A 12322-nucleotide genomic window follows, 5' to 3' on the forward strand; every position below is an offset into this window, starting at 1 on the left:
TTTGGCCGCCATTGTTAGAGCGGTGTGGGGAGGCAGAGGATGTGGTTAGCACAAGCACCTCGCTGTAAGAAAGCAGATGAGTTTCTCGGGTGTTTGTCATCTGCTCTCTTGCAAGGACAGTTCCCCCCCTCTCCTCTCAGTTGATGTGACATTAGCACCGAGGGCTTGGCCCCCTCCCCACCAGCATCTCTCTGCAGGGTTTACTGGTGGCCTGCTGTGCCTTGGGGTGAATCCCCACCTCTCCCTGGCCAGCAGCCGCTGCCGAAGGCTGGAGTCTGTGTCTGAGCACGGCTGGGAACGGCTGGCGGTGCCGGCACTGCCATGCATCTCCTGTTCTGATGGGGTGCCTGAGACCCCCATGCACACCCCAAAACAGGCTTTGCACCAACGCTGCTGCTGCAGGAGCCACGACAGCAGGCAGGAAACCATCTCGGTCTGGGTGCTGCCCCGGCCGAGCAGCCTGGGCTCGGGGCTCCCCCGGCTCTCCGGGGGAGGTTTGGCTGCTTCTCGCCCGCTGCCAGAGCTTCCCCCAGCCCCCTTCCCCGCTGGGAAACTGAGGCACGGAGCCAGGCTTGCCCCGGGCCTGGGAGAGGTGGCAGAGAGCACGGGGCTGCTGGAGCGGGGCCCCCCCCTTCCCCGGCAGCGGCTCTGGGAGCCTCATCCCCGCCTCCAGCCCGCCCCGCCGGGCTTGCCGGGACCGGGGGCGGCGGTCGGGACCCCGGGGCGCTGCGCGGCTCCCCCCGCTCCTGCCTCAGTTTCCCCCGCTGTGCCCGGACGGGGCGGCCCCTCCCGGTCCCCGCCCCGGCCCCGGCCCCGGTGCCGGCCCCCGCCCCGCCGCCGCGCAGCGCCCGCGGCCGCCGGGCCATGGAGCTCATCGAGCTGCGGGAGCTGCAGCCGGAGCCGCGGCCGGGCCGGGGCCGCCTGGAGCGGACCAACGCGTTGCGCATCAGCCCGGCCCGCCGGCCCGGCCCCGGCCCCGGCCCCGGAGCGCACCCCGACCCGCGGCTGACGGCGGCACCGGGCGCCGGGCACCGCTTCGAGCCGCGGCGCCGCGGGCTCCACACCTGGTGCGACCTCTGCGGGGACTTCGTCTGGGGCGGCGGCAGGAAGAGCCTCCAGTGCCGCCGTGAGTACCGCGCCCCGGGCCTCCCGCCACCGGGCACCCCCCCCGGGCACCGGGCATCCCGCCACCGGGAACCCCCACCCGCCACCGGGCATCCCGCCACCGGGCACCCCCACCCGCCACCGGGCATCCCGCCGCTGGGAACCCCCACCACCGGGCACCCCCACCAGCTACCGGGCATCCTGGTAGTGGGCACCCCACGGCTGGGCACGGGTATCCCGGCACCAGGCACCCACACTGGGCACTGAGCAGCCTGGTACTGGGCATCCCCACTGGGCGTGGGCATCCTGGTACCGGGCACGCACACCAAGCAGCGGGCGTCCTGGTACTGGGCACCCCCGCCAGCTACCGCGCATCCCAGTACTGGGTGCCTGCACGGGGCACGGGCATCCCAGCACTGGGCACCCACACCAGGCACTGAGCATCCCAGTACTGGGCACCCACACTGGGCACCCGGGCATCCCCGTACCAATTACCCCCACCGGACATCAGGCATCCTGGTACCAGGCACCCCCACCGAGTACCGGGCATCCCCGTACCGGGCACCCACAGCGGGCCTCCGGGCACCAGACACCCCCACTGGGCACCAGACATGCTGGTACTGGGCACCCACACTGGGCACTGGGCAGCCCGGTGCCAAGTACCCCCACCAAGTACTGGGCACCCTGATACCAGGCCCTGGGCACCGGGCCTCCCGGTACCGGGCACGGAGCATCCCAGCCGTCAGGCACCCACCCTGGCCAGCCCAGGCAGGGAGCACAGGCACCGCGGTACGCGCCAGCAGCATGGCACAGCACCGTGTCCCGCGGGGGTGCTGCCCCCTGGGCCCTCGGCACCGGCACAGCGTGGGCAGGCAGCCGGCACCGCACACTGGTACTGGCATCGCGCACCAGCCCTTGCCCCACCGGGCACCAGTACCCTCGCGGCACAGTCGCTGACCCTGACACCCAGCGTCGCGGTGGTGACACTGGTCCTGTCCGTCCCCAGACTGCAGTTTCACCTGCCACTACCGGTGCCGGGCCCTCGTGCGGCTGGACTGCAGCGGCCCCCCAGATGCTGGTGACGAGGACGATGGCACCGAGCAGGCGCTGGAGAAGGACACCAACGTGGTAGGGCCTGGCCCGCATCCGTGAGGGAGGGTGCGGGCAGGGGGTGGCCAACCTGGGGCTGCCCGGGCTGGGGGTGGCTGAACTGGGCTGTGCCACGCTGAGCCGCGTGAGGCCATGTCATATCATGTCAGGCTGTGCTGTGCCACACTGTACCGGGCCGTGCTGCGCCGTACTGTGCCAGGCTACGCCATGCTGGGCTGTGCCGAGCCATGCCAGGCTTTACTGTGCCATGCTGGGCTGTGTCATGCCGGGCTGGGCTTTGCTGTGCCATGTTGGGCTGTGCCGAGCCTTGCTGGGCTGGGCTGCGGCGTGTGAGGCTGTGCCGTGCCAGACTGTGCCAAGCCATGCCGTGCCGTGCCGTGCTGTGCTGTGTCAGGCCGGGCTCTGTCGGGCCGTGCTGGGCCGGACCGGGCAGTGCTGTGCTGTGCCATGCCAGGCTATGCCACGCTGGGCTGTGCCAAGCCACGCCAGGCTTTGCTGTGCTTTGCCATGCCAGGCTGTGCTGAACCATGCTGTGCCGTGCTGTGCCAGGATAGGCTGTGCCGAGCCGAGCTGGGCTGGCCTGGGCTGTGCCAAGCCATACCGGGCCGGCCTGGGCTGTGCCATGCCGTGCCGTGCCGTGCCGTGCCGTGCCAAGCCAAGCCACGCCGGGCGATGCCACGCCGGGCTGTGTCGTGCCGGGCCGGGCCGGGCCGTGCCGGGCCGTGCCGGGCCGGGCCGTGCCGTGCCGGACCGTGCCGTGCCGTGCCGAGCCGAGCCGAGCCGAGCCGTGCCGTGCCCACGCTGCGCTGCGCTGCCCCGCACCGTGCCGTGCCCAGGCCGTGCCGCCCGGGCCGGGGCACAGGCGGGTCCGGGCGGGCGGCGCCGGGCGCGGGTGAAATCACCGCCGGAAGCGGGGCCGCGCCGCGCCGCCCCCGGCCCGCGTCAGCCCCACGGCCGGGGCGGGGCCGAGCGGGAGCGGGGCAGGGACGGGCACCGCGCTGAGCCGAGCCGGGACCGGGCCGAGCCGAGCCGGGACAGGACCGCGATAGGACCGGGCTGAGCCGAGCCGAGCCGGCACCGGGACAGGGACCGCGATAGTGGACCGGGCGGAGCTGAGCCGGGAAAGGATCGGGACCGTGCTGAGCCGAGCCGGAATAGGGACCGGGGCCGGGCGGAGCCGAGCCGGGAGCGGGAGCGGGCTGAGCCGAGCCGGGACCGCGACCGGGACCGGGACCGGGAGCGGGAGCGGACTGAGCCGGGCCGGGAGCGGGAGCGGGCTGAGCCGAGCCGGGACCGCGACCGGGAGCGGGACCAGGAGCGGGAGCGGACTGAGCCGGGCCGGGCCCGGGAGCGGGAGCGGGCTGAGCCGAGCCGGGAGCGGACTGAGCCGGGCCCCAGCCCGGGGGCCGGCCGGGCTGGCGCGGGGCCGGGTGTGCCCGTGTGCCCGCGGGCTCGGCGGGGCGGCGGGGCGGGGGGGCCGCTCCGCGGCCGCCGCCGTGGCCGTGCCCGCGGCCGGGGCGGGGGGCGGCGGGGCCGGGGGCTGCGGGGCGGGGGCGGCGGCGGCGGCGCTGGCGCTGCGGCGGGGCGGCGCGGGGGGCACGGGGGGCAGCACGGCCAGCAGCGGCTACTGCAGCCAGGAGGACTCCGACTCCGAGCCCGAGCTCTTCTACACCGCCCGCACCTCCCTCGGCCGCCGCCCGCGCCGCCGCCAGGTCGGTTCCCGGGACGCCGGCCGTGACGTCACGGGGGGACGGGGTGACGTCAGCCGGGGGAGCGCACCCCCACGGGGCTGGGTGCTGGGGGGCAGGCGAGGGTGGGCTTGGTGCGGGGCCAGCTGTCGCCCCAGCGTGGGGAAAGCCTGGGGTGAGCGCAGTCCTGCCGTGGGGCGGGCGTGGGGTGCGCGTGGTCTTGCTGTGGGGGCGAGGGCGGGGCTGAGCACGGCCCTGCTGCGGGGTGAGCCGGGGGCTGAGCGCGGCCCCGCTATGGGGCAAGCGTGGGGGCGAGCGTGGCCGTGCCGTGGGGCAGGGTGGCCCTGTCCGGTTGGATGTGCCGCCGTGGGGCGAGCGGGGCTTCGCTGCCTGGCACGGCCGCCCCGTGCCCCCCTCCCCCCCCCCCCGCCCCGGGCTGGGGCTGCTCCCGGAGGGGCCGACGGACAGTGCTCGGGGCTGCGGGGTGAGCCGCCCCCCCGGGGCAGCGTCACGGCTGTCCCCTTCCCACGGGGACCCCCAGCAGGATCCGGCAGCGCCCGATTGCCGTGGGGCGGCTGTTGGGGCCGGAGCCCCTGGTGCTCCCCAGCCCCACGGCACCGTGGGGACACGTGCAGCTCTGCGCGGCGGCTCCGCAGCCCCACGTAAATACTCATTAGTGGGTGCCGGCGGCGGGGACGCCGAGCCAGGATGCCTGGGTCCCCCCCGCGCGGGGCCAGCACTTTGAAGTGGGGTGCCAGCGGCACGGGCGGGCTGCACCCCCAACGCGGCCCTTCTGCCTCGAACCCCGGGGCGTCCCCGTGGGCGCCCAGCCTGCCCCGGTGCCGGGCTGGCGGCTGCCGGTGCTCTGTCTCGGGGATGCCTCTCTGATCTGGGGAGCCAGGAGGGGACACCTGGCCCGGGGGTGTCCTCGCAGTGGGCTCACCCATCCCTGTGGCTCCAGGGATGGGGACCAGGGCCGGGGGGGGTGGCCGGTGGCGGTGTCCCCCTGGGGCCGCGGTGAGCTCAGCCGCGCTTCCCCGGCACAGCCCAGCTCAGCGCCAGCTGGGCTGATGCAACCCCGCGCAACCGCCCGCGCGTGTGTCAGCCGGTGTTTCGGGACGGGCTGGGGGCTGGCGGGATGCCGGGGCGAGCAGAGGGGTCACCCCAGCCACGGTGCCGCTCAGCCCGGCCGCTGTCGCGCAGGATGAGCCCGGCGAGTGGGAGAAGGCAGAGCTGGACCAGGCGCAGGTGGAGCAGCGGATCAAGGAGTACAACAGCCAGATCAACAGCAACCTCTTCATGAGCCTGGTATGGGGCTGGCGTGGGGCCGGGGGGGGGGGTCGCGGCACCCTGCCCTGGCCCCACTCACACCCCCCTGGTGTCTCCCAGAACAAGGACGGCTCCTACACCGGCTTCATCAAGGTGCAGCTGAAGCTGGTGCGCCCTGTCTCGGTGCCGGCCACCAAGCGGGTCCCCTCCCTGCAGCCGGGGCGGCCAGGGTCGCGCGCCCAGGGGGTGAAGCGCCGCACGTCCTTCTACCTGCCCAAGGGGACTGTCAAGCACCTGCACATCCTCTCGCACACCCGTGCCAGCGAGGTCATCGACGCCCTCCTCCGCAAGTTCACTGTCGTCGACAACCCCCGCAAGTTCGCCCTCTTCGAGAGGTCTGAGAAGGATGAGCAAGGTAGCGGCCCAGGGCAGCCCTGTCCCTGTAGCGGTGGCCGTGTCCCTGTGGTGGCAGCTTCCCCTGGGCGGCAGCGGCCCCGTGGTGGCAATGTCCCTGGAGTGGTGGTGTCCCCCATGGTGGCAGCATCCCCATGGCAGTGGTGTCCCCCATGGTGGTGGTGTCCCCTGTGGTGGCAGCATGCCCGTGGCGGTGGTGTCCCCCGGGGCGGTGGTGTCCCCCGTGGCGGTGGTGTCCCCGGGGCAGTGGTGTCCCCCATGGTGGCAGCATCCCCATGACAGTGGTGTCCCCCATGGCGGTGGTGTTCCCATGGTGGTGGCGTCCCCCATGGTGGCAGCGTCCTCGTGGCAGTGGTGTCCGACATGGCGGTGGTATCCTCCCTGGCAGTGCTGTCCCCATAGTGGCAGCTTCCCCATGGCAGCAGCATCCCTGTAGCAGTGGTATCCCCCTTTGGTGGCGGTGTCCTCTGTCACCATGGGTGTGTCCCCCATGGCAGCAGTGTCCCCCACGGCAGTGGTGTCCTCCACGGTAGTGATGTCCCCATAGTGGCAGCATCCCTGTGATGGCAGCATCCCTGGAGCAGCAGCGTCCGTCGTGGCAGCGATGTCCCCATAGTGGCGGTGTCCCTGTGGGGGTGTCCCCCCCTGTGACACGTGGTGCCGTTGCAGTGTACCTGCGGAAGCTGGCCGACGAGGAGCAGCCCCTGCGGCTGCGGCTGCTGGCCGGCCCCAGCGAGAAGGTGCTCAGCTTCGTCCTGAAGGAGAACGAGACCGGGGAGGTGAACGTGAGTGCAGGGACGGGGAGGGGACCGGCACCCGCACCCCCTGGGGGACGTGGCCGTGGCGGGGGGGACGCCACGTCCCCGTTGCGATGGCAGCCCGTGTGCTCGCAGTGGGACGCCTTCACGCTGCCGGAGCTGCACAACTTCCTGCGCATCTTGCAGCGGGAGGAGGAGGAGCACGTGCGCCAGCTGCGGCACCGCTACGCCCGCTGCCGCCAGAAGATGCAGGAGGCACTGGCCACGCGCACACCGGGGTGACCGTGCCACCCGCACCCGTGGCCAGCCAGCGCGCCGGGACCCTCGCCTGCCGGCGGGTGGGGGCTCCGGGGAGGGGGGTGGAATGGGGCACCCCGGGACCCACTGGGCCATTGCAGCCCCCATGGGGCTGGCCCAGGGAGTGGTTGTCCCCAGGGGGGGTGAGTCTCCCCGAGGGGTACGAGTGTCCCCGGGGGAGCGAGTGTCCCTGGGGGGAAGCAGGGCGTCGAGCACCAATAAAGGCATCTGGGTGACGAGGCCTGGCCTGCGGCATGTCCTTGGCGGGGGGGGGGGGGGGGGGGGGGGCGGGGCAGGCTGGGGCTGCGGTAGGAGGGGGCACGGCGCACCCCCGGCGCTGTTGGGGCGGGGGTACTCGCACGTGGTGCGGGGCCGCGGCGGGGCTCGAACCCGCGGCATCGGGGTTCCCGCCGGCGCCCGGGGGGGGGGGGGGAGGCGGGCACGCCCCGTGCCGCTCTCACGTGACGCGGGCACCGCCTCCTTCTGGGTCACGTGCGGGGGGCATCGCGGGCGCCGGAAGTGTCGCAGCGCGGCGGCGCCGCGCACGCAGGGAGGCGCTCGGTCGGCGTCGCCGGGCGGCTCCGGGCCGCTTCCCCCCCCACCCCCACCCCACCCCACCCCCCACCCCACCCCCCGCCCCGCTCCCGCCGCCGCCATGGGCGCCAGCGGCTCCAAGTCGCGGGGGCTGTGGCCCTTCGCCTCCCCGGCGGCGGGCGGCGGCGGCGCCGAGGGCCCAGGCGGGCAGCAGGCCCTGGCCCGGGCGCGGGCCGCGCGCGCTGCCACCCCCTTCGTCTTCACACGCCGCGGGTGAGAGGCCGGGGAGGGCGGGCGGGAGGGGTGGCGGTTGCCATGGCGGCGGGGGGGGCTCCGCCGGTGGGTCGGTCCAGGCCTGCCCGGCGCGGGGGGACAGGCCCCGGCCTGCCGCGGGACCCGGGGGACGAGAGGGCATCCCCCGGCAGCCGCTGAGCCGGCAGCGGGTGGCCGCCGCAGCCCTCACGGGGCTGGTGGTGCCGGCCTGCCCCAGCTCCCTTCCCTGCTCGGGGCGCAGGAAGCCGTCGACCGTCGGCAGGCTCTTACCTGCCCGCCTCCCCTCTCCTCTCGGCAGCTCCATGTATTACGATGAGGACGGGGATCTCGCCCACGAGTTCTACGAGGAGACAATCGTTACAAAGAACGGGAGGAAGCGCGCCAAGCTGAAGAGGATCCACAAGAACCTGATACCTCAGGTAGCATGTGGAGAAGGGTGGGGGAAAGTGAGCGCCAAAGTGCCACGGTGACAGCTGAAGTCCCGGCTTTGCCTTCTACCTCCGGGCGTCTTCTTGCCAGGAAGGTGAAGGCTTTCTGTCACGCCCCCAGCTCCTGCCTCAGAGCCGTGGCTCTGTGTGTCTTGGCTCACACCCATGGTCACCTAGTGAGGCTGTGGCAGGAGAGGGAGAGCTGGTGACACCTCCAGCCTCCCTTTCCAGAGAGAAGCGGTGCCCCAGCGCTTTAAAGCTGCCAGGCTGGGGAAGATGGCTCAGCTGGGTGCGTGTTGTGGGGCGTGGAGTGCCAGGCAGCCCTGCACGGCCATGGCGTCCCATCGCTGACCGCTTTCCCCAAGGTGCGGGGTGCTGCGCTTGCTCAGCCGGTGTCACGTCGCTGCAAAGGGCCAGGCCCTGGCTTCGGGAGCAGCAGCCAAAGCCCATCACCCGCTGATGCGACTGTGCACGTTCCTGCCAGCCACTCAGTAGTGACAGCAGTGTTGACAGCTGTGCGTTTTGCACCTCAGTGCAAAAGTCTCCTCCTAAAATAAGCAACTGGGGTGAAGCCAGGCAGGGGCTGGGACACTGATTGAGGGTTTCGGTGCAGGAGAAGGATAGCCTGCACGTAGGGAAGCTTCTGTGGGCATAAATGGAGAAAAGGGAGGATCAAACCAGGGCTGGAGAGAGACCCTGGAGGAGTCTTCCTAAGTAAGCAGAAAGGCACGGCTCTAGTGAGCACCTGGGGCGAGCCGTTGGCGTGCTCTGAGGGGTGAGCAGTCCCCTGGTGGGGTGGGAGCCCTCCGAGTGCTGCGCAGGCAGTTATGGGGGGAAGGATTCAGTGCCGCTCCCTGGGCTGGCGTTCTCACAGAGGCAGGCTTGGGTTGTGGGCCTGACTCCTCATCAATGTGGGTTGAAACTCACCTGGTTGGAAAGGTCGGCCGAGCTGGAGAGAGCAGGCCCTGAGCCCCCGCTCCACCCCCAGCCCCCCACTCACCAGCGGGTCCTCCCGGTGCTGTAACAGGAGAAGGCTTGGACAGAGCATGGGAAAGGCGCCTGTAGCTGGCGTGGAGGGAGCGTGTATTCAGCAGCCTCCCCTCTGGATAGAAAGCTGCTTTTCTTGTGCGCCAGCTGCCCTGGCTGCTTTCTCTCAGAGAGCTCTTTTCATTCTTTTAAATCCCGTGAATGAAAGGTGCCGGATGAAAAGCCCAGACGGCCAATATCTGCCAGTCACGCACCAGCTGCTGCACGGGCAGTGCCTGGCAGAGCAGCTCCCTCCTTTCTCGCCCTGCTGGGCTCCGGACCCGCCATGTGTGGCAGCCAGCCGCGCCTCTCTCGGCTCTCCAGGGACAAGTTCGAAGGGCAAAGTGCTTTCGCTTTGCGTGCTGCTGTTCAGGCATACCTGGTGTCATGGCGGCTTTACGGACTCGTGTTCCTTGAGGGCATGGTGTCCTCTGTCTGTACGGGGTGACTCGCAGGGCTTGGGGCTGTTGTTTGGTGGTTCCTCTGCTCACCACTCTGACTCTTCTTCCAGGGCATAGTGAAACTAGAGCACCCTCGCATTCACGTGGATTTCCCGGTGATCATCTGCGAGGTGTGAGTCGCCAGACATTGCTGCCTGCGGGTGGGAGGCCCTGTCCCACCGCCCCCAGCCTCGCCAGGCGAGGGTGCGTTGTGTTCCCACCCGAGGAGGACTCTGGGCGTGCGGCAGGGACGGCGGCTCTCCCCTCGCCCGGAGGTGAGGCGGGATGGAGCAGGCCGGGCTGGGCTTGGCTAGCGCTCCTCGCAGGAGATGGGTGACCTTGTGCAACGACTGCTTACAAACATCCTCGCTTGAGTCAGAAGACTAAAATACCTTTTGTAGCCTCTAGCCGACGTTTGATGGGTAACTGGAACTGCAAATGAGCTGCTGTGTGAGCTGTTAAAGGGAGAGCGAGCCTGCACTTCTCACCAGACAAAATCCCCTGCTTCTCAGGTATGCAGCCCAGGGAGAGCCAGGGCAAGGTAACACGCTGCCCGGGGCCCCGCGATCCCTTGGGCCCGGTGGTTAGATGGCCAGTGTTGCGGCATGTGGCTTGACACGGGTGTTATGTGATGCTCCCCCAGGCGGGTCTGTCGATGGAGGATGAAGGCTGAGGGGGGGCCGGTCTTGAAGCATGTCCGGCTGGCTGCTGCACTCCTCTTGGGAGGGGGACGGAGATTAGATGCCGCTATCTTGGACCTCCATCTCTTCCTCCTGTGCGTTTCCCTGCTTATGCCGGCTCTGGGGAGGTTGGCTTCGCTGCTGCCTGCAGTCCCTCTGCCTGCAGGAGATCTCTGCGGTCCGTGGCCACTGCTGGCGGGGAGGTCCCCAGCTCTGCAGCAGGCTTGCCTCTCCCGTTAGCGAGCTGGCTCCTGCCGAGCACTGTCCCTCGCCCACTGCAGGGCTGGGTTGCAGGGGAAGGTGTCTTGTAAAGTCTTCACCCCCTGTTCCCATCTTGAACGTACCTTCCGGTGGGGTGGGCCTTGACAGAGCCGAGCAGGAAGGAAATAATTTCTTCCCTCCCCATCCCCTGAAAACAATCGAGATTGGTGTGCCTGCCCCGGCTTGGAAATCTCCCTGGTGATGTGAACTATGGTTCCTCCCACGTCCCAGCTGGTGGCAGGAGGAGAAACGCAATGCACTTTAAAGGGAGGCTTTCTGCTCCGTCTCGGAAGGTCCTGCTCTTTTCTCCTCTTTCCTCCCGCTTGAGAAGGTCGAGGTCGCCTTGGCAGCACCGAAAAACCTCTCACCCCTGTGTGCAGGCCCTGGGGCACTGAGCCAGCTGCTGCGGGGCCGGGGAAAGGCCTGACCCGTACTGCCCATCGCCAGCACCAGGAGCCACTGCCTTCCTGCTCGGCTGCCCCCAGACCGGGCGGGCAGAGGAGGACCAGCCATGGGGCAGCAGGCACAGCTTTAAACTTGGTCAGAGCCTGCTCCCTGCAGCAGCCGGCTCGGCTTTCCTCCTCTTTCGTTCCAGAACTTATTTACTTTCTAAGCACTTCAGATGTTTGCTACCTCGATTTTTAATTTAAGCTGCTGGCACTTGGCTGCCAGCCCTGTCGGCGTCTACATTGGATGTATCCATCCCCGCGCCCACCGAGAGCCGCCCGGGTGCGGGGCCACATTCCCAGCTTCGGGGAGATAACAGCGACGTGGCTGTTGCCGTCTTCCTGTCACCACCTCTTCCCTCCGTGTCCCCCCACCCGCTGTTCCCATCAACAAGACCGAGCACGGAGGGTGAAGCACGGAGGGTGAAGTGGATGTGCTGGCTGCCGCCGGGCAGGGAAGCAGGCAGGGCTGGATGGGGCTCTGGCAGGGAGCTTGTCTACACTGTGATGCTGGGCGCTTCTTTTGGCATCTTTTGTTCTCCTGCTTGCTTGAAAGAGTCTTGTCTTAAAACAATCCCCCACTGAAGTGTTTCTTATTCGCACCACCTGCTCTCGAGTTTGTCCCGGGCCGGATCTCGCTGGGAAGGGCGTCCCTCGGGCTCCGCAGGAGAGCAGGAGCTGCTGTCCCCAGGAAGAGGAGAGAAAGCTGTGGCCGGGCTGCCTGCGCCGCCTTGCCCCGCTGCCATCCGAGGGCGCGGGAAGCTGTGCCGAACCCACCTCGGGTATGGGGGAAGGCGGAGGAGGAGTGGGGAGGGGGCCGGTGCCATTTGCCTGCCCCGAAGGGGAGCCCCTTGCCTGGCTACCGGCCAGAAATCTGCTGACAAGGCAGGGCCCGAACCCCGGGGGGGCAGAGACTGAGACCGGCTTAGCAAGGATGCTTTTGTCCTCCCTGACAGGCTGCCCACCCTTCCCCCAGGGCGTCAAACATGCTTCCCCCAAAAAACCGCCTTCTCCCACCCCCTGCCCCGTGTCACCAGAGCGGCAGCAAACCTCCGCAGGCTGCCAACAAGCTGCGTCCTGCCCCGCTTCTTCCCAGGCTGGTCCCCCAAGCAGCCAGCCCCCGGGCCGCCTCCCCTCCGCCGGCCTCCAGCCCTCCTGCAGCAGCAGGGCCTTGGGAGCACCTGGAGGGATCTTAAAAATGTGAAGGTCGCTGTAAATAGTATCTGTGTCCACTGTGGTGTTGGAGCAAGAAAAAAAAAGGAAAGTTTTCCTTTTGATTCTTTTTTTTTCTTTTTTTTTTTACGATTTCTGTGCGACGTTGTGCTTTCCCGTGTGGATGTGTAGCCGAACCGTACTCACTGACACTAGGCTCCTTGCTCCTCTAGCGTGTGGGTAGGACCCGTGAGTTTGGGAAATGTACACTATTTATGGTCCTTCCTCCCAGTGCATCTGTCCACTTTTGTTAAATTTCAATAAAATTATTTGTAGAGCCCGCAAGTCCAAGAGCTGTCTTACTGGGGAGGGTGGGTGGGCGAGCGGTTGTGCCCGTGGGCGAAGGAAGGAGATGCTGGAGAGCCGAGGGGAGGTGGGCTTC

General features: G+C 69.2%; 2 protein-coding genes across 6 annotated transcripts; both read left to right on the forward strand.

Moving 5' to 3' along the window:
- Positions 1-849: 849 nt before the first annotated feature.
- Positions 850-6879, forward strand: RASSF1 (Ras association domain family member 1). 4 transcript variants are annotated; one of them, XM_075513763.1, is made up of 6 exons: positions 850-1126; positions 2111-2232; positions 5106-5210; positions 5292-5586; positions 6255-6370; positions 6479-6879. In XM_075513763.1, the coding sequence occupies exons 1-6, from the start codon at positions 865-867 to the stop codon at positions 6623-6625; spliced, it is 1047 nt and encodes a 348-aa protein (XP_075369878.1). In that variant the 5' UTR covers positions 850-864; the 3' UTR covers positions 6626-6879. The 4 variants fall into 4 exon arrangements, with proteins under 4 accessions (XP_075369878.1, XP_075369876.1, XP_075369877.1 ...); XM_075513761.1 differs by lacking the exons at positions 850-1126; positions 2111-2232 and adding an exon at positions 4049-4077; XM_075513762.1 differs by lacking the exons at positions 850-1126; positions 2111-2232 and adding an exon at positions 4086-4110.
- Positions 6880-7270: 391 nt separating this feature from the next.
- On the forward strand, positions 7271-12225 carry TUSC2 (tumor suppressor 2, mitochondrial calcium regulator). 2 transcript variants are annotated; one of them, XR_012777416.1, is made up of 4 exons: positions 7271-7447; positions 7746-7866; positions 9413-9853; positions 12073-12225. XR_012777416.1 is itself a non-coding variant. In XM_075513766.1 (3 exons), exons 1-3 carry the CDS (start codon positions 7296-7298, stop codon positions 9476-9478), a joined length of 339 nt encoding a protein of 112 aa, XP_075369881.1. In that variant the 5' UTR covers positions 7271-7295; the 3' UTR covers positions 9479-12225. The 2 variants fall into 2 exon arrangements, 1 of the variants encoding a protein (XP_075369881.1); XM_075513766.1 differs by having other exon boundaries at positions 9413-12225.
- Positions 12226-12322: the final 97 nt, after the last annotated feature.

The sequence above is a fragment of the Mycteria americana genome, chromosome 11 (assembly GCF_035582795.1).
Source record: "Mycteria americana isolate JAX WOST 10 ecotype Jacksonville Zoo and Gardens chromosome 11, USCA_MyAme_1.0, whole genome shotgun sequence".
In the NCBI taxonomy this organism is placed as follows: domain Eukaryota; kingdom Metazoa; phylum Chordata; class Aves; order Ciconiiformes; family Ciconiidae; genus Mycteria; species Mycteria americana.